At 43.6% G+C, this 19,610-nt stretch overlaps 1 protein-coding gene across 3 annotated transcripts in view; it reads right to left on the reverse strand.

Annotated features, from left to right (window-relative positions):
• Positions 1-1,330: 1,330 nt before the first annotated feature.
• LOC146811630 (membrane-spanning 4-domains subfamily A member 4D-like) overlaps positions 1,331-19,610 on the reverse strand; it is a 416,136-nt gene continuing 397,856 nt past the window's right edge. For all 3 annotated transcript variants that reach the window (XM_085618601.1, XM_085618602.1, XM_085618603.1), the window contains exons 6-7: positions 12,936-13,055; positions 1,331-5,435 (exon numbers count right to left, since the gene is read on the reverse strand). In XM_085618601.1, the coding sequence (XP_085474727.1) occupies positions 5,325-5,435; positions 12,936-13,055 (231 nt within the window). In that variant the 3' untranslated portion in view covers positions 1,331-5,324. The remainder of the gene's footprint in view (positions 5,436-12,935; positions 13,056-19,610) is intronic.

Consider the following 19,610-nt stretch of genomic DNA (forward strand, 5'->3'; position numbering starts at 1 on the left):
TTTAGTTTCTCTTGTTCTGCATTTCAGATGGAGTTATAGGGTGAACTAAAGGACTTTGGTTCGAAAAGCAACCACAAGAAAGAGCCCAGAGGGGTTCAAGCCAATACCCTGGGAGTCCTTATAGCAGGGCCCCGGGGTGAAAGGTATATATGCTGCTTCTGGGTGTGAGTTGTTTCCCTGGACTATAGGGTCCAGATGTGGTGTGAACCCCCAAATTTTCAGCACCGGATGTTGTGCATTCCTGGTCCTCATTGGCCTGTAGTTAAGTCCTGTAGCTGTGCCGGGAGGCTGTAAATAAAATAGTACTAGATGCATTGTACATCTGATTCTGCAACCCAGAGAAGTAGGCCTTCAAATATCTGTGAGGCATGCTAGTCCAGAACTTGTGTCTGCAGTTTAGACTGCCATGTTGCATTGACATTTATAACACCTTGGCAAGTCACCCCTAAGGTAAACTGTATGCAGCCAGTGGGAGGGGGGGGTTATGTTTTTAAAAGACAAAACATATAGTTTCAGTAAATTAGAAACATAGTTACAGACCAATATACCCACTTAAACATCCACTCTTCTATCGATGCACTCACTGAGATACCTATTTAGAAAATCATACAGCCACTCTCACAACCAGTCAGACAGCGACAGAGGCACCTACACATTTAGCGATACACCAACATAGAAATTATGTATCTAGCAGTAACATACACCGACACTCACTAACACAGACGGTACAGAATCCATTTACATTCACATTTACAGACCTGCAGAGTTACTAGGAGTGCCAGTCATATACCAACATAGTTACTGACACACCCACTGCTCAGGCGGGTAGGTACTTTAGGTCATATCATCACTGGCTTCCCTTGGATCACCCATAAGTTAACCCATTACTGTACCAAATAAACCTGAAACATAACTTTCTCCAAACAAACTGGTGAGGTCTCAGTCATTTACTTGTGGACCTTTCCTTTGCATGCATGCCTCCAGTGTGAGTTAGTGTGTGTTTCTGGCTATGGAATATCTGTGCTAAGTCCTATTGATATAAAGTTATCTCACATTTGTGTCATTTCCGGTGTGATAGTACATATTTAGGAAGGCATCCATTAATTTCGAGGAACGGTCCTGTAACACACCCCAGAAGAAAGAACAATTGCAGGATGTGTATGATTGGAAAGATTACCTGCTATCTCAGTTGAGGAGACCCCTATCTTTCTGGGGGCTTGCACCCTGCTAATGCTGCCTGGATTTTGCTTCTATGCTCCTACAATCTGTGTGTAGAATAACCCACAGATGCATGCGCATGTAAATACACTTGTAGGTAAACCTAGACACCTTTATTTAACGTATTTTAAAAGATTTTATTCTGGTGTAACAAAAGAAATACATATGTCCAACTGTATCCAAACTAGTAAACTTAATTCACATAGAACAGATTTGGTAAGTAAAAATGTTTAACTAATCAATAGGACAACCACATAATAGTAATAACATTTGTATTTTACAAGCAAGGTTGTATCAAGGCACTGCCAGTGAAAGAGTTAACTACTCAGGTAACTGGTGCTCATTTTGTCGACTTCAGATAATGAAAGATACATTTTGAATCTGCCCAGTGAATGTTGTCCCAAAGACTGAGCAACTTATGACGAGGGCCTAACATGCTACACAGGAGCTGGCAGGGGGTCTCAGGTACAGACATTCATAGAAGTACATGGGAATGACAGGGCACACAACGTCTCACACCTGCAGAGCACAAGTGGTGGTAATACTTCCCACCTACATTGAGTGACAATGGTGCAAGTGTGTGCAAAGCTTTCGGGTGCAATGTGTGCAGGGGGACCTGAACGGCATCTGGGACGACCCTGACCAGAGATGAATCTTTAGAGCACTGGTAGATACCTGGAATACTTTATTCATGGCTGTCCCATCCGTCGCCATGTTGCAGTGTCACACGCTGTGCCCCATATTTTACAGCATGACTTGCACCATATAGTTTCAAGCAGTGGCGTAAAGCAAAATGATGGGGCCTCACTGCCCTGACACTTACATATCTCACAGATATACATAGGCCTGGGGCTGAAAGGGACTACCTAATGGGTGGTGGCGCAATGTTTACTGAGCCTGAAGGGGCCTGTGTTACACCCCGTGTTTCAACCACGATTATTCTCTGTAAGGACTCTATGGCCTGTGCATGGTGCACAACATTTCCAAAGTGGAAATTGTTTGAGACACTTCCTCAAAATAAGATGCAAGTAGATCACCATTCCCTACCAAAATGTACTTTTCATTAGGTCTGTTCCTTTTGTGACAAACACGCCAAAAAAAGTTGGAGCGAGCAAGACCCACGCTTTATGTAACGAAGAACGCCTATCCTGTTAATGTTTCATATGTGAATGATCTGTAGCATATGTGTTCAGGGTAAGAAGGTGATTTGGGCATACACATTTTACTGAGCATACTGAAGCCCTCTATTTGTGTCAGGCCTGCTGTTTTACAATACATTGCAATCACTATATGGAAGCTGTTCAAGAAAACTGTAAGTCAAGCTGATCAGAGGCTATCCCTTCTCTAGAGGCCCTACAAGAAAGAGAAACATCTAAGCATTAGTGGTTTAGGCATGGCACAGGCCCTGGAACAACACCCCAGACTGCACCATAATGGAAAATAGGCACCCTAACCTAGAGAAGAAATCACAAGCAGTTCTTTGTAAAGAGATGTAGTGATGAAGCCATTTCTATGTACATGGGCAGGAAGTCACAAATGAGGCACAGGGAGGGCGAATTGTGGCCGTGAACCTCCTGTACTAGCTGCTGGATGCAGAAAAGTTTAATCACATGACAGAACATGAGAAGTTACACACAAAGTATATGATGGGATGTTTTAGGAGGTTCACCCCATAACTACTGATCAGCGTGAAGATGTGTAGAGTTTATTAGTAATTGTTTGCGGGAACGAAGAAGATATATGTTGATATTGTTCTGCGAAATATTACTAGGAGATGAGTGCTGGTTGTTTCTCTCCCATCCTCTGGTCTCTTCAATGCATTTGTAGTCTGGTAAACCATTTCTTTTTAAAGGTATGTTTTAGGAAAGCTGCCAACCCATCTGGGGCTTTCTTAATGTTAGAAAACCTATTATTCAATCCTGCCCTTTGTATGTCCAATACTCTAACATCTCAAAAGCTTTATGGGAGCCTCAACATTTTTGTTCCTGAAAAAAATGTAAAATGAGACAAGTATGTAGGATTCATGCATAGCCATTCTAAAAACACCACTGCCCCTCTTTCTGATTCTGAAGCTGTACTCACCCCCACTTTCTGTTCTATAACTGTTGAAACCCTCGCGACACTGCTTGGCAATCTAAAGCATGTGAATTCATTCTTGTCTTGTCCTTATCATATCTGGGTTCAAACCAGTGCACGGCATGGCAACTTCACATATGGGATTTGAGACAATCTACTTTATATTTGGGATTGGGGTACATAATGTGCTGCTGTTGATGCTTGACCTCTCCTCTGCGGTCCCCTCAGTGGACCACCAAATTTGAAATAATAGGCTGCCAAGGATGGCCAATGCAGAGTCCCAGTCTTTAAAAATGGATGCCATCTTTCTTCAGGAAGGAAGTGTTGTGACCGGTGTCTTGGTTTCCTGTCTATGTCAGTGTCTTCTTCATGTATTCTTAGCACCTTCCTGGCACCAGTGATGTCAGTTGAGTCCCATTGGTGCTGTGCATTCTAGTGGAGCCATTTAGAAAAGGTGGAGACAAAGGCTAGGGAGGCGAGTCTTCTTATGGGGTGTGCATAGTGTAATTTAAAAGTAACTGTAGATATACAGACTAAAGTAGCTGCCTGGGTCAAGTGTTCCCTCAGAGCACACGTCTCCAGATTTACCATGAACACTGCACTAAACTTGGCACGTTCATCATCAAGAGAGTTTCTCAGCTGTGCGGGGTACCCTAGGGATCCCCACTGTCACATGCACTACTTAATATTTGCACAGCATCCCTGTTTGAAACTATCCTGAAGTGTGTGACATTAGGTCAGCCCTACGCAGATGATGCAGAGATCTAAATAGAGGTTACATGTCAGAGCAAAGCTTTGAAACACACCAACAATGCCAGAAGGCATTCAAGGTATGAACACAAAAGTCTACCAAGAACTTAAGTGGACAAAAATGATTTTCAAAGCTAACCTCGCACGTCTAACTTTTTGCTGTCAAAATGAAGCACAACGAGAAGGGATTTGTTCACATTAACATGATTATGTAGCATCATGTCAGTGTGGTTATTAGCAGAAAGCTGATTTCCTCATCACCACCATCTGAAGAAAATTCATCCTTTGTGCACTTCTACTTAGTGGCTGGGGCAAACTTTGACGCATGGCTGGAACTCTTCATTCTGACCTTACACTGAAACTGTCAAAAACGTCTACTGTCCAACTGGTGCACAGAATGAAGAAAGAAGACCATAGGCTGGCAGCCAGGAGAGACCCAATTTGTCTCTAGTAAAAGATAGAATCTTCTTCCAGAACACCTGTTTGATATTATTGTTCATACCCATAAAACCTGCCAGTCTCAACCAAAAACTGATCAGGTGACGGTAGTACACCAGAATGTCATCTCCAAGTACCATGCTGACATTTGAGATGGCAGGATAATGAATCTATACTTATCTATTTGACTTACCGTCTCAATATTTAAGTCCTCGATACATTCCTAGAATCTTATGGCAGAACGATATTTTTGAGACCATGCAATCTCGGGTATAACAACATCATAGGATCAATTGCTTTACAAGACTGGCAAGTTTTTAGGGTTTTCATGAAGACACTATTTTACGGAGGATTACTAATGAAACTATTTGTGCAAGGTAAGAAATGTATCATACCTTGCTACTGATGTTGTGTGCTCTGTGGGCAAATCGCATGATCATGACATGTGCCACTGGCTAGCCTTAAAAAAATGATTGAAGCAAGGTCATGCTTCTTAGATCCTACCAACAATTGTCTTTTGAATATAATGCAAATCATTATTTCTGTTGCTTTACTGTGATTCAGTTTACACTTTCAACCAATCTAGGAATGATCTTCGCTAATGCGGTATGTAAAATAAAGTTGTACCTGTTAAAAAGAGTACAATTATACTTATTTTAAAAAAAAACATGAATATCTCAAATTTCACAGCTTCTATATCTTATATGGCACGCTGATTACACATCAGAGAATATGTTTAAAACAGTTCTATAAATGGAAGTTTTTGGGAAATTCCTTCTTGCAGTATCCCGCATCCATTGCTTGCACTTGAAACCGCCAGTGCAGGGCACATCTCTCTGTCCTTAGGGCGGCAGGATCTCACTGATGTGGGGTTGGGATGTCAGGCCGGCGCTTACGTCAGGGTGAGGCTGATGTCCCGGATTTGGGGCGGTGGTTTGATAGATCACCACAGACTGAAAGAGTCAAACAGAGGTATATATTTCAGACGTCTGAATGTATGAGTGAACCCGCTGCCCCAATGTATGAGTAAATACCTGACTGACAGAATGTATGGGTGAATCAGTGGCTGAATGTATGAGAGAGACAATGACTGAATATACGTGTGACTGGAAGTAAACCCTTCCTGGGAAACTGAATGTTTTCTGCATAACAGTCAGTCTTTCAGGGATAAAACCTCTGTTTATACATATTTTTAATTATATGATAATGCTCCTACATATAAATGTTACAATAGAACAAATGGTTCTGTGGGTCTCAATCAAAGTAATCGATGAGGTTAAAGTGCATGTTGACCTTAATCATAAATAAAATGTATTGTTCTTCCAAGACGGTGCTAAGCACACATTAATAAATTGCAGATGGCACTGTGCTATATGGGTACGGTAGTGAAACATTTAAAATATGATGCATATATCCAACGTGGGTGTCCATGTTTTCAACCACTCAGTCCAGTATAAACACAGATTTAGAAATCAAAACTAATTTGATATTTGGACAATTCCCACTCCAGTGTGGACGTTTGCACCTTAAAACGAAATCCAATGGGTCTCCTGAAGACAATATTCATTCTAACAAAGCACCTCTCAACTGTGTTAATCCTGTACTTGTAGAGGTCTCAATCAGGTTCAACAACGTACCCTGCTCTCGACGATAAAGTTGCAAAACGTTTCAAATCTCTGCCACAATAAAATGCATATTCACACTTTCTAAGAGATCCTGTTAGGTTAGCAGACTCACAGAAAAAAAGCAAAGAAAACACTGCATAAAAATATTTTCAAAGGACTGCTGACCCAGGTAGGATGGACTTCATACATCTTGAGGTTCTCATTATACATCTCATTAGATTTTTCTTCACATGCCTTTTTCCGTGGCTCGGAGCTTCAAAATAAGGCTTCCAATTCTGCCTCCCAGGGGTGTACAAAAACACTCAAGTGCTAGTTTGAAAAGAGGTCTGCTTCCTGCATCATTGGCTTGAGCTTTTAGCTTGATGATCTGGTGTTGCAAAAAAATAATTGACAAACAAAATAGGGCAATATTTCACTTTTGGACAGCAATCCACTTGTATATCACTCTCCACCTTCCTTTATTCTTACAAAAAAAGTTAAACACAGGGGACCAGGGCTACGGCACATAGGGCCCGATTCACAGAACTAACTTAAGACAAAATCCTAAACTTACTACCATTTTGGTATTCACAGAAGGCACTTACTCATTCTGGTATTCACAGAAGGCACTTACTCATTTCGGTATTCACAGAAGTTAGGACTCCTAACTTTAGGACTCCTAAATGCCTTCTGTGAATACCGAAAGTCTTGGAATTAGGATTTTTCTCAGTTTAGGAGTAGTACAGTTAGGACTCCTAACTTTAGGACTCCTAAATGCCTTTTGTGAATAACGAAAGTCTTAAAATTAGGATTTTTCTCAGTTTAGGAGTAGTAAAGTTAGGACTCCTAACTTTAGAACTCCTAAATGCCTTCTGTGAATACCGAAAGTTTTAAAATTACGATTTTTCTCAGTTTAGTAGTAGTACAGTTAGGACTCCTAACTTTAGGACTCCTAAATGCCTTCTGTGAACACCTAAAGTCGTAAAGTTAGGAGTTTCCTCAGTTTAGGAGTAGTAAAGTTATGAGTCCTAACTTTACTACTCTTAAACTAAGAACAATCCTAATTTTAAGACTTTCGGTATTCACAGAAGGCATTTAGGAGTCCTAAAGTTAGGACTCCTAACTTCTGTGAATACCGAAATGAGTAAGTGCATTCTGTGAATACCGAAATGAGTAAGTGCCTTCTGTGAATACCAAAATGGTAGTAAGTTTAGGATTTTGTCTTAAGTTAGTTCTGTGAATCGGGCCCATAGTTTGCTCTTCCTTGTCTCCCTCCCCTTTTTGTCTATTAGCCTTCGGGAGAGAGCATGTTTTAATTTAAAACTGATAGGGCATCGGAGAGCTCACAGAGCACTCAAAGTCTGTTATCATGGGACATGGCTTTAGTTAAGAAATCCTGAAAAAAGTTGAATATTACACAATTTGGAGAAAAATCAGCAGCCACAAAGAAACGAAAACACTTCATAAATAAGGGGAAACAAATTGGCAAACAAAGGAAGTGAAACAGCTGCCAGAATTGGCTGCATTCTTTCTCTATGCTAGCATTTGTTTATTTCATGATCTGTACATGAAGTTGCAAAGGCTAGGAAGGACAGCAGAGGCTGGGGGATGATAGGCCTTGCTCAGCTGGCAGCTAAGAGTTTTAATTGCAGACGTACAAACATGGCAGCCATGAGAGGATGTTCACTGGCAGCTCACTTATAAGAGAGGGGAGCCATAGCCTCAGCAGAATCCATAGAAATGTCAATCAGAGGGCTGAACCTGTGTTGTGCAACCTTCTGCTCACTGTATGGGGTGGCATTGCATACACCCAGATGACACGAGCAGCTGAAGAAAACAGTGGATGCGCTCAGGACTTTGTTGGTCTTAAGGGGTCGACACGGTCATCAGCCCTCTTAAAGGCTGGACAGGCCCCCAAGCTCACACTTTCAGGGTGATTGACAGCCTGGTGCTTAGAGTCATTCAACTTGCAGATTCATCTCAAAGTAAAAGGGTGACTAGCCATGTGTTGCAAACATGCACTGCCAGTCACGATAAAATGCATAAGTGTAGGGCCAGTCACGAATACTACTGTTCCTGGCTGTTTCATAACCCTTGGTCCTTTTCAGTTTTTATTTGCATAGAAAAGAGATACTGCCACAAATCCAAATGGCCTTGGTGAGATGTAATGCCTGAGTGCCTGGGTGAAGGCAGTGAGGAAACAGTGTGTGTGTGTGTGTGTGTGTGTTTTTATAGTGAATATGTGATGTTTTTTCGCATGCATTTACAACGCATGCCATAACAATCCAGTTGTTACAATGACTGCGTAGTTATTTCGCATACCGTTACAACGCAAGTCGGCACAACGACTTGCGTTAGGGGGCGCTGGATGTTGGAATAGTATAATTTACTATTCCAACTCTAGGCTGTGTGAACACTAGGGAAGGTGTTGGATTTTAAATCCAACACCTTCTGCTCCCCAACAAAAGTCATTGTTCGGACTTGCGTTGTAACGGTATGCGAAAACACAACGCGGTCGTTGTAACGACTGCGTTCTTATGGCGTGAATGTTAGGCATGCATGGTAAACGCTGTTTACCTCTTTGTGAGGACCAGACTCTGTAATGTTTTCGGAGCTTTCGAGCTAAAAGTTCAGTTATATTTGCTTCATTCCGCTCTATAACCTACCCCAGTATCAAAGCATGCCTGGAGTTAGAATAGAAACAATGCCTGGTTTTCATTGTGTGTGTGTGTTCACCTCTGTGCATCTACTCTCAGCATGTGTGGGTGTTTGAACGTGAAGTCCTATGTCCATGTTTATCTGTATAAATATGTGTGTATCTTTGTGTGCATATCTCGGCTGGTGGTCATGTCCATGCTCTGAAGGTCACCACCAATTGGCATCTGGTGGCACATGGTATGGGGACATACTTGAAATATGGTGGCACACACAAGCATGTGATGGTTATCCGGGGCATGTGTTTCTACAACATTGGCAAGTAAGACTTACTCTATGTCAGACAGTAGACAATGTGACATTTTGAGACTGAGAGAATATGACAAGCTATTTCTTGGGGCAAACCTGTGTTTTAACAAATTAACAGTAGCATATTTGGGGTTCAAACATGCTTTTTTATGGCGATTCTTTGTTTAGGGAATATCCATTTATTTTCTCAAATAAAAAGCTCGTATTTGGAAATAAAATGTGTGTATTTTCAAACACTGTCAAGATGATTATGTACAAAACCTTTACATTTCCATAATGTAAAGAAAGCTGCTACCGAATGATAATTCATACTGAGGTAGGTATACTTCTACAGATGTTATTTCCTTGGTGACAGAAGACATGTCTACCTATGGCACTTATCTTGTAATTCATGTGGAGAAAGTTCAAGCTAAAGCTTTTTCAGATATTGTTAGAAATGGGGTAGAAATGGGGGTCTCTAGTTGGCAAGGGCTTGCACCTTTGTCCAAACAGGGACCCTCCTTCCTAGTCAGGATAAGGGAGTTACAGTTTGAACTTCTCTTTGCTGAAGTCAGGAGCACTGGTGTCGACAGTCGTCGGGTGCTGCGGTGCGAAGTGCAGCGGTGTGGTGCTCTCAGCTCGCGCTGCGAGCAGCGGTTCGGTGGCGGCGTCAGATGGCATCGTCGGTGAGACCAGGGTCACTATGTGAGATGAAGGCGGTGCTAGTCACGGTGCTGGCAGGTCACGGTGCAAGCAAAGGCGTTGTCGTTGCTGAAGCGCTGTAGTTGGCTGACGAACTGGAGTCAATGGCACCGGCGCTGGTAGGCCAAGGCTGCAGTGCGGGATGAGGGCGGTGCATCGTGTAACTTTACGAGCGGTGCACTCTAACCACGGTGCAAACAGCAGCATCGAGTCCGGCGTGGAGCGGCGTTGTTGGGGATACCAAAGCGTCGTTGTGAAGCGAGGCGGTGCGGAGTGCGGTGCCCACAGGTCGCAGTGCGAGCAGCGGCTCGGTGGCCGCGTCAGCAGGCATCATCAGTGAGACCAGGGTCGCTGTGAGGTGTCGCGCCAGTGCCCCCTGTCACTCACAAACCAGACTGACAAAACCCAAGCTAGCAGAGGCAGGCAGGATGGTTAGGTAAGAAAATATCTACTTTCTAAAAGTGGTATTTTCAAACACAGAATGTTAAAACCATCTTCACTAAAAGATGTATTTTATCATTCTGAGTTCAGGCATACTAAACTCGAATTACTAGAATGTTCTCTGGGTCAGTTAGGATTATAGGATGTTATAATCAAACTGCCCATTCTGGCCTATGGGGAACAGGTAGCCTTGCAATAGTGAAAATTGAAGTAGGCTGTAATTCACTATCAGGACATGCCACACACACCAGAGCATGTCCTACCTTTCACATACAATGCACCCTGTCCACAGGGCCTACCTTAGGGGTGACTAACATGTAGAAAAGGGAAGGTTTAGGGACTGGTAAGTGGGTGCACTTGCCAAGTTGACATGGCAGTCCCAGACTTCACACAGACTCTACAATGGCAGGCTAGAGTTACACTTTTATGGGCTGTTTGCGTGGGTGGCACAATCCAGTGCTGAAGCCCACCAACAGCATTTGATTTATGGGCCCTGGCACTCGCAGTGCACTTTACTAGGGACTGACAAATAAATCTAATAGGCCAATCATGGAAACACCAATCCATACCCCATTTTACCACATGAGCACTTGCACTTTACCACTGATCAGCAGTGAGAAAGTGCGCAGAATCATTACACCAGCAAAAACAGAGTCAAAACCGGGAGGCCAGAAAGCAAAAACTTAGGGGAAACACGCCAAAAGATGCCAAGTCTAACACATATGATCATCACAACTGCTGTCAGAAGCCAAAGCCTGTAACACTGGAGTAACTTTAATGGATATGTTTACTGTCTGAAAGAGCAATCTCTTTCCAACCTAAGAAAATAATGTCGAGGAACTGTAAGATGCATCTAACTTGAGTGATAGTTCAGCTGTCTACTAACTGGGAATGCATTTAGGAGATCTGTGTAACTTTTGGCCATTGTGTCACTTCTAGGTTTATTCTGCATCACAATGTTTGAGTGAAAATCTAATTGGAAGCGGCAGGATGGGAAAATGAATGGAGGTGGATGACAGTACAAAAGAAAGTTATAAGAAATTCATAAACAATGACGGGAAGCAATGTCAGTTGCATACTAAGGTAGTTTGCACTGCGTGTAAAACCTATGGTTTTTAAGGCAAATAGTAGTGAACACCCCCTCCCCAATTCCTGACAGTGCCGAGGAGGAACGGACTGGTTTGTAACACCAACAAATTATTGAAATTATTCTCTAGAGCCACTTTAAAACTGTCTGTAGACCCCATGGCTATTTATGTAATTTATTTGAAAAAGAACAATTTGGCTATAATTTCCCAAAATTGTCTTGGGGTGAAAACCCCTACTTAGCACCTTAGGGGATAGGTGGCTTGGACACTTTTCTTGGTCACTTGAACAGGCTAACTCTGCCCACCAGTCCAAACGTTCAGCAACTGCATGGGACTAGAGGGATCACACAGAGACCAATTCTATGGTAAAACCTGTCTCTATGGTTGGATTTCCTATGTTGATACTCAATAGCTCTGTGTCCAGACCACAGCAGCCATGCCGGCATGGTGCACCATGCACAGGGCACAGACGTCCCAATGTTGTTCAAGCTTGTTTTCTGTGCTAGTAGCAGGTTTACGGGCCTGCTCCAGTAGCGAAGAAAGACCGCTATGGGCCCTTGTGCAAGGAAAATGGCCCCTTCGATTGCAAGGGGGGTAGTAAAATACAGCAATTATAAGGGTTCAATGGGCCCCGCAGCACTGTAGGCCCCGCTGTCACTGCACCTGCTGCATGGATGCCAGCTACGCCACTGCATGGAATGGAATTGCAGGGAGGATTGTTTCTGTGCTACAAGAAAATATTTTTTGCCTTTCATGGCCTTGTGGCTTTACGAGAAAGGAAATGTCCCCACTATTTATTCCAGCAATAACTCTTCATTATTCAACAGTAGGTTGGTGATAGGTTCGAAGTGGAACAAGGAGTGGCCAATGGCGGCTCGCACAGGTTAGCGCGGTGGGGCAGTGAGGCCGGTACCAGGGTGAGGTGAGGGGTGGTGGAAGTCAGCATACGACGGGATAGTGAAAAGTAAATAAATAAATAAAACCACTTACCTTGCGCCGAGACGGCGATGCGGTGAGCGCAAGGTAAGTGGCTTTACATATTTACTTTTCACTGTCCCGTTTTATGTCGGCTTCCACCCCCAAACCCCGCCCCGCCCCACCTCACCGCTCCACGCACTTACCTGTGCGACACGCGACGGAGTGGGAACTATTAAAAGCGAATACAGCTTCTGGGGAGGGCTTCACCTGGCACTGTTGTTTGTGATGTCCAGTTCTAAAGTCAATGGGCCCCATAGGGCACCCAAGGGCAACATGAACGACTCTTACATGGAATCTAGGAGCTGTGCTGACATGGAGAATTTCAGGAAGTTCTAAAGAATCAAAGCACAGAAAAAGGCCGCGACAATATCCACTAATAATAAAAACTATCCGTGCAGGAGAAGTTCTCTGCAGTCAGAAGGCGGAAAAACTCTCTAGCGAAGATTTTCTCTTGGACAACTCGAACCTAGTTTGGCTGATGAGGGTATTTACTAAGCTCAAATTTGTCAGTGAAGTTCTAATATGCACATCCCTAATCACTTTCAAGGAACGGCCAGCAGCATAGATGTCCTGGAATACTTCTCCCACCCTGGAACACAAAGGATCAATGGGCTTTTCTTGTTAAAAAATAAAAATAAAAACAAGAGAAAACGAAAGGAAAGAATAAAAACCTTGACAATAAATAAAATCCGTTTACCACTTCAGAGTAAGCCGTCCTGCAGATGGTTTTGCATCCGAAGGCAGAAACGGAAATGGAAACGCACAACTCCAGGACACTCATGATGAGCAGTATGACAAGCATTGCCCAGAAGACAGCCTGCCAATGACAAAATGGAAATAAACTTTGAGTTAAGTGTAGAAACATGAAACATCCATCGAATATTACTAGAACTAAATCGCATCCGCCATTTTCTTTTTAACTCTTTCCCTTTCCTTCACTAATACCTCCCAAAACAAATATCTTAAAAATCTCCTTCACTGGCCACAGCACGTCGCTGCTTTTTTGAGTGTCCCCTAAAGGCAACTTTAGCTGCCTGACAGGAGCTCATGTCATCACATAACACGCACCAACACAACACACAAAACACAACACATGCATACACATACAACAGAATCAAAAGCAGGTTTTTGGATAGCCCCTTTCAGCTTTGGCCACGGTGGTCCAGATAGCTTTAATCATTGACCGAGAGGGTTGCCCATCTTCCTTTTGCGGATGTGGGCACATTTAAAAAGCAATCTACAACCTCATTGGCTATAATTCTTTGTTAGTTTTTTCCACGGGGGACTGACTACTTCAGCGCTTTCCCTTTGTGCTTTGAACATGTCCCCAGTCCTCCCTTGCCTGCCCACCCTGCTCTAGTTCTCCCCTGTCCATCCACATTCCATTGCTGGGCACTTATTTTTTTCATTTTAGTTTACCGATCTGACATGGCCGTCTGCCGTGTTGCAAGAGTAAACAAAAAAAAAAGCCAAAATAGCAGCCATCATGCCACAACGCATGCAAGTGCATGCATGTGCACACATGGTGGATATATTGTAAACCATTCAAAGTTGTCTGGGGTGTATGCACAGGCATTTGTCACAGTGCATACATATTTAAAGTGGTTTGAGCGGTCAGGCCACGTAAAGGAGACTAGTTTTCTTTGGATTCATTCCTTTCTCGCATCGGGAGATTGACTACCCTGTATGCTTAGAAAACTGTGGAAATTCATCGGAGCCCCTCTGAGACCCCACTAAGGATCGTACGTTGTCCGTCCTTCCTTATTCAAGTGTTCGCTTGTACTACTGTCCTGATGAAGACCCCGTAGTGAGGAAACCACTCACCCTTCATCCTGTTGGGGTCGAAACGTAGACCATTTCACCTACAAACTCATAGATTGGAAGAATCTAATCAAAAATGTTTCTATGAGTATCGCATATATGGGAACAAACTGACCTGTTTAAGGCTGTAAAGGTCACCCTGTACATAACTGCAATTGTGTCCTTGTCACTTCACCTTTATCCTGTCCCTCACCTACCAATTCACTACCATTGCCCCATCCCTCTTTCTTCTCACGTTGAGAGCACTGTAAATACTGTATGCACTACCAATGAATTTGGAATTAATGTATTGCTACTCATTAATGCTTTGATTGACAATCGCATTTAATGCTGTAATTACCTATAGAAGTTAAATTTCTGTTTTCTGAATTTTTGAATCATTTTCCTAGTGGTGAACTACTATTATGTTTTTTCGTATTATGTCTCTCTAAATTATTCTGTTAAAGAAACTACTACCTTGACCATTTCTCTTCACATACTGTATTACTGACCCAGGTCGGGTAGTTTTTTTTGGGTGTTACCCTGTGAAAACACCAATAGGAGCACAGGCTCTAACACGTTCACATACAAGGTGAACAAAAAAGGTGCAAATTTGCACCCCTGGCGAATCCCACAACTTGTTGAAAATGATCGGGTGCACGCTGCTCCTTGAGAAAAACGCACCGAGGCTGAGGTCAATGAGTGCAGATCAGCTAATAATGCTGCATTGCTGACATCGCCCCCCAACTCGCAGAGCAAAGCCCGCAATTTTGCTCGAATCACCCTGTCAAAAGCGGACGTCAGGTACATAAATGCAAGATGTAGAGATTCGGACTGAGGCACCGTGTATTTGTTGATAAATAAATAGAGTTTGAGGCATCGGTCTGCAGTTAACCTTCCCGCCCTGAATCCATACTGGACATCACTCAAAATGTTATTTTCTTCTGCCCAGTCACACAGCCTATTTAAGATTACCCTCCCCAGGACCTTAACAGCAGAAATTGGCCGATAACATTGTGGATTTTCTTTGTCCCCCTTTTTCAAATAGGAGGACGATCACGGCGGTGGACCAGGAGGGTAGCAGCCCCTCCTGTGCAGTCACATTTAAGACGTGCATTAACCCCTTGCGTGCTCATGACGGAACCACGCCGTCATGAGCCACGGGCGGCGTGTGCTCATGACGGCGTGGTCCTGTCATAACTGTGGCCGTTGCGGTCGATCCACCCACGCGGCACTGATTCCCCGCCTGTGCGGGCGAACAATGCAAGTGGGCGAAGTCGTGACGGAACCACATCGTCATGAGCACAGCTCGCCCGTGGCTCATGACGGCGTGGTTCCGTCATGAGCATGGCGGCGCCGCGCTCACCCCGCACCCCCAAGCGCCACTGCAGAATTCGTGCCGCAGCAAAGGGGTTAATAGAGTGGCGCAAACCTCTATGTTAGCTATGAGCAGATCTGGTGGTACACTATCTGGCCCCGGGGCCTTGTTTCTGGACAGGGCAAGAATTCCTTGTTGGATTTTATCTAGTGTGAAAACCAGTTGATTGCTAGTTTTCACAGGTGCCCCAGGGATTTTATGGCCCCCTCCAGCCCCCTGGTTATAGATACCCTCAAAATGAGCCACCCACTGATGCTCCAGGATGTGATGACATAAAAGCAGGCCAGAGCCTTCAGAAAACCAAGGCCTGTTTACAACGATCCAGAAAAGGGAGCTATCCTCTGTTTCACAGGCTTGACAGAGGTCCTCCCAGGCTGACTCCTGCAAATGATGTCTCCACTCCTTTTGAGCCAACTTGTAAGCCTGCCTGCAATTTCTCATACAGTCCCTGTCAAACCATTTTGAAATTTGTGACAACCGAATACCGAAGTATGCCTTTGTAAGCTTTCAATCCCTCCTGTGCATCACTATCCAGACAGATATTAAAATCATGCAGGCAAGAAGAAAAAAGAGAAGTTTATAGATGCTGAGGGTCCACCTGAGCCCAATTCAGCCTTCTCCCCTTGTCGACAACGGACAAGCTCATGAGGGCACCCCTTGACTGTGGTTTCGGGCACATTGCAATGTCCAGGATTAAAGATAATAGATTGTGGTCAGTAAAAGGGCTGAAAATGATATTCAAAGGAGTGATGAGCAAATATAATAGTGCTGAAACAAATATTAAATCAATAAGCGAACCACTGCCCTTCCCTTTATAAGATGGGCGAGTTTCGGGGTTCAGGGAATTCACCAATTTCTCCATAGTGAAGACCAGGTTATGAGTGTCCAAGAGTCCATTTAACTCCCGCCCCTACTGTGAGTGAACAAAATGTAAACCTTTGTTCAGCCAACAACTACCAGTTGAGGCACCACCATCTGTGGGAAGATTACATAAGTGACAGTTAAAATCGCCAACAAGGACAATTTGCGGTTGGCCATCACCCATCGCTGATATGGAGCTCAAAGCGTGATCCAGGTGAGGGCTAAGAGCATCCTCCCTTGCTATTATATAAATTACTTAAAACAATTAGAGAATATCCAGGCAATGTGAGTCGTACACACTGCAATGTGCGAGCTTACCAATTGAGGTCCAAGGTATGCCCACTCAGCTCAATTGTAACAAAAGTAATTAAGCCCCCCTTGGCCCTACCGCCCGTTAATGGCACCGCAGGTACAAAATAGGTCATGTATCCATCCAGGAAAAAGCTATTATCAACTGCCCAGGTTTCTTGAAGACAGATTATGTGGAAGGGTTTAACATAAGACACCCACCTAGGGTCACTAAACCAGAGAAGCAAGACCTGCAATATTCCAGGACAGCAACATAAGACTCTTTGGTTGCTGGGAAGGAACTGTCGGATGGGCGCCATGGATTCCTTGAGACTGGGAAGTTTCAGGTTGGCAAAACTCACAAGATGATGGATGGAATGTTGCACATTGGCAAAATATTGACCCCCAGTCACAGATCTGGGTTTAATCCATCGTTATTTTGCTCACCACGCCACCCCAGTTCAGACATGGCCATATGCAAATCAGTCTTGACCCTGTGCCTCATGGAACAGTCCAGCCCGAACTGCCAAACCATGTCTTTCCTGGACCGGAATCAAGCATCCTAGGACCGGTTTCGGGGTTTCACCCCTCTTCAACCAGGATAGCTTGACTCCAGTGGTGTAGTGAGCATGGGACCCACGTCTGGGCATACCCTTCCCACATAGGGTGAACGGCAAAACACACAAGATGATGGACGGAATGTTGCACATTGGCAAAACATTCACCCCCAGTCACAGATCTGGGTTTAATCCATCGTTATTTTGCTCACCACGCCACCCCAGTTCAGACATGGCCATATGCAAATCAGTCTTGACCCTGTGCCTCATGGGAACAGTCCAGCCCGAACTGCCAAACCATGTCTTTCCTGGACCGGAATCAAGCATCCTAGGACCGGTTTCGGGGTTTCAGCCAGGATAGCTTGACTCCAGTGGCGTAGTGAGCACGGGACCCACGTCTGGGCATACCCTTCCCACATAGGGTGAACAGCAAAACACACCAGATGATGGACGGAATGTTGCACATTGCAAAACATTCACCCCCAGTCACAGATCTGGGTTTAAACCATCGTTATTTTGCTCACAGGTTGGTCCAGTCATTCGCAGGACTCCAATCCACTCAAGGGGAGAAATCTATTGGCGATGGATATCTGGGGGGATGGCCTAACAACAAGATGGTCTTTAACTGGGTAGGATCTCCTACCAGAGGAGTGGGAAGCACTAACTAAACAGCCTGGTCTGTAGAAAAATACCTGGGCAGGGTGATTATCTAACGTGCCCTAACATACAATATACATACCACAAAAAGCAGGAAAATGCATAGTACAAATATTGTCAGCATAGCAGTCAGTCTATAAATCATGAAAGTAGATGTCATCATAAAAGGACAATGGAGAAAGGACTATAGTGCCTAATTTCCCTTTCCCTGCTAAGAAGAAGTATTATTATGTAATAGAAGGTGTCTGGGCTTTGTCAGCAGACCCATACCTTAGCCTATAGATCGTAGGTCTACATCTTCTACCTGGAAAGGTCCTTCTTCAAGTGTGTGTCACCTATTGGTGCACCCCACTAAAAACCCAAGTACGCTGTCCAAACAACAGTTGCATTGGTATGTTTTGTCTAAGGGCTTAGGACTTCCCAGAACAAAATAACATTGGGCATTGTTGTTCGTCCTTGCAAATAATGTTCAGTCAAAATCACAGGAAAATGCAGAGAGTGAACACAGCAATGAGTTCCCATGTGAAAGCAGTCTTTAAAATTATAGCAAAAAATAAAGACGTGTAGTAACCTGTGCAAAGCAGCAGACAAGCTATTACGTGCTCATACTAAGTTAGTGAAAAACAACAATGTCCCTATGGTCCATGTGACACCTTGTTTGAAGCTTGCTGTTCATCTCTCTTGCCTAATTTCATGTAAACCCTGTTAAGTACAAATTCATCACATTGGACGCATTACTAGTATGTGGAGAGAGTGCTTTATTGAATACCCTAACTGGCTTCTTGCCTCACAATAACTGTTCCCAGCGCTCTCTTCAACATTTCACTACAATCTCTGAGGTCTTGGGCAGCACGTGACTTAAGAGTAGCTCAAGGATGTCACGAGCTCAAACAGCCCAAGCGTATACATCACACTTCTCCCCAGTTCACAATAGTTTTTAAACATAAACAGATGAATCCATAATTGACAACATAAGCACATGCAATGTCAACATTTTTAAATAGATAATCTATTCAAAAGCACATGCAATAAATCAACATGGTTAAATATATAATACATTTACAGAATCAAACAGATGCAGATAGCATCACATTCAGTTGCAACATATGAACTATTACTTTGCAAAGTCATCCAGATAAACAAGGTGTTTCTTTATCCTCACACTTCTTTTTTGTGTACTTTGTTCTCTTTTGTGTACTTTGTTCTCTTTGAACGACACATACATCAACCCTTCCATCATCAAATTATTCGTGAGCTTTCAAATAGTCCCTCTTCCTCTCACATGCATTTTTAGTTCCCATAGATTTTACCACAACATCATTAATTAAATACCACACTCTCCTATTATCTATTTTCACTGCATTTTCAAACAATTTGTTGACTTTGGGCATGATTGAGAGCTTGGTGGCACCCTGCCGTCCCTCTGTGGCATTGGTTTCAAGTACTTGGTCGAGTTGATGGTACTCCACTCACTGTATTTAGATGTGTGCTGGCTAAACCTCCACCGTGGCAGTCTTCTCTACTGGCTAGCAGTACTCCGTCACCATCAGGCTGGTGGTATTCTGTCAAGTCTATTTAAATGTTCCTGTTGTGCTGGCATTGTACTACTGGCTGTTTGCTTACAGAGTGAGTCCCTGGTGAAGCGGAGACTGGTAAGTACTTATTATCAATGTGTCAATACACATTTGTCATGTTTGCATCAAAAACTTATGAAGCCAATAAGTTATGGCCCTTTGTGGTACATACTCCATGCCAAACACACACAATATACACACACACTATTGAATACAGACCCACAGGCACAACACCCACAACCACCACACAAATTTTT

Source organism: Triturus cristatus, chromosome 7 (genome assembly GCF_964204655.1).
Source record: "Triturus cristatus chromosome 7, aTriCri1.1, whole genome shotgun sequence".
Classification (NCBI taxonomy): domain Eukaryota; kingdom Metazoa; phylum Chordata; class Amphibia; order Caudata; family Salamandridae; genus Triturus; species Triturus cristatus.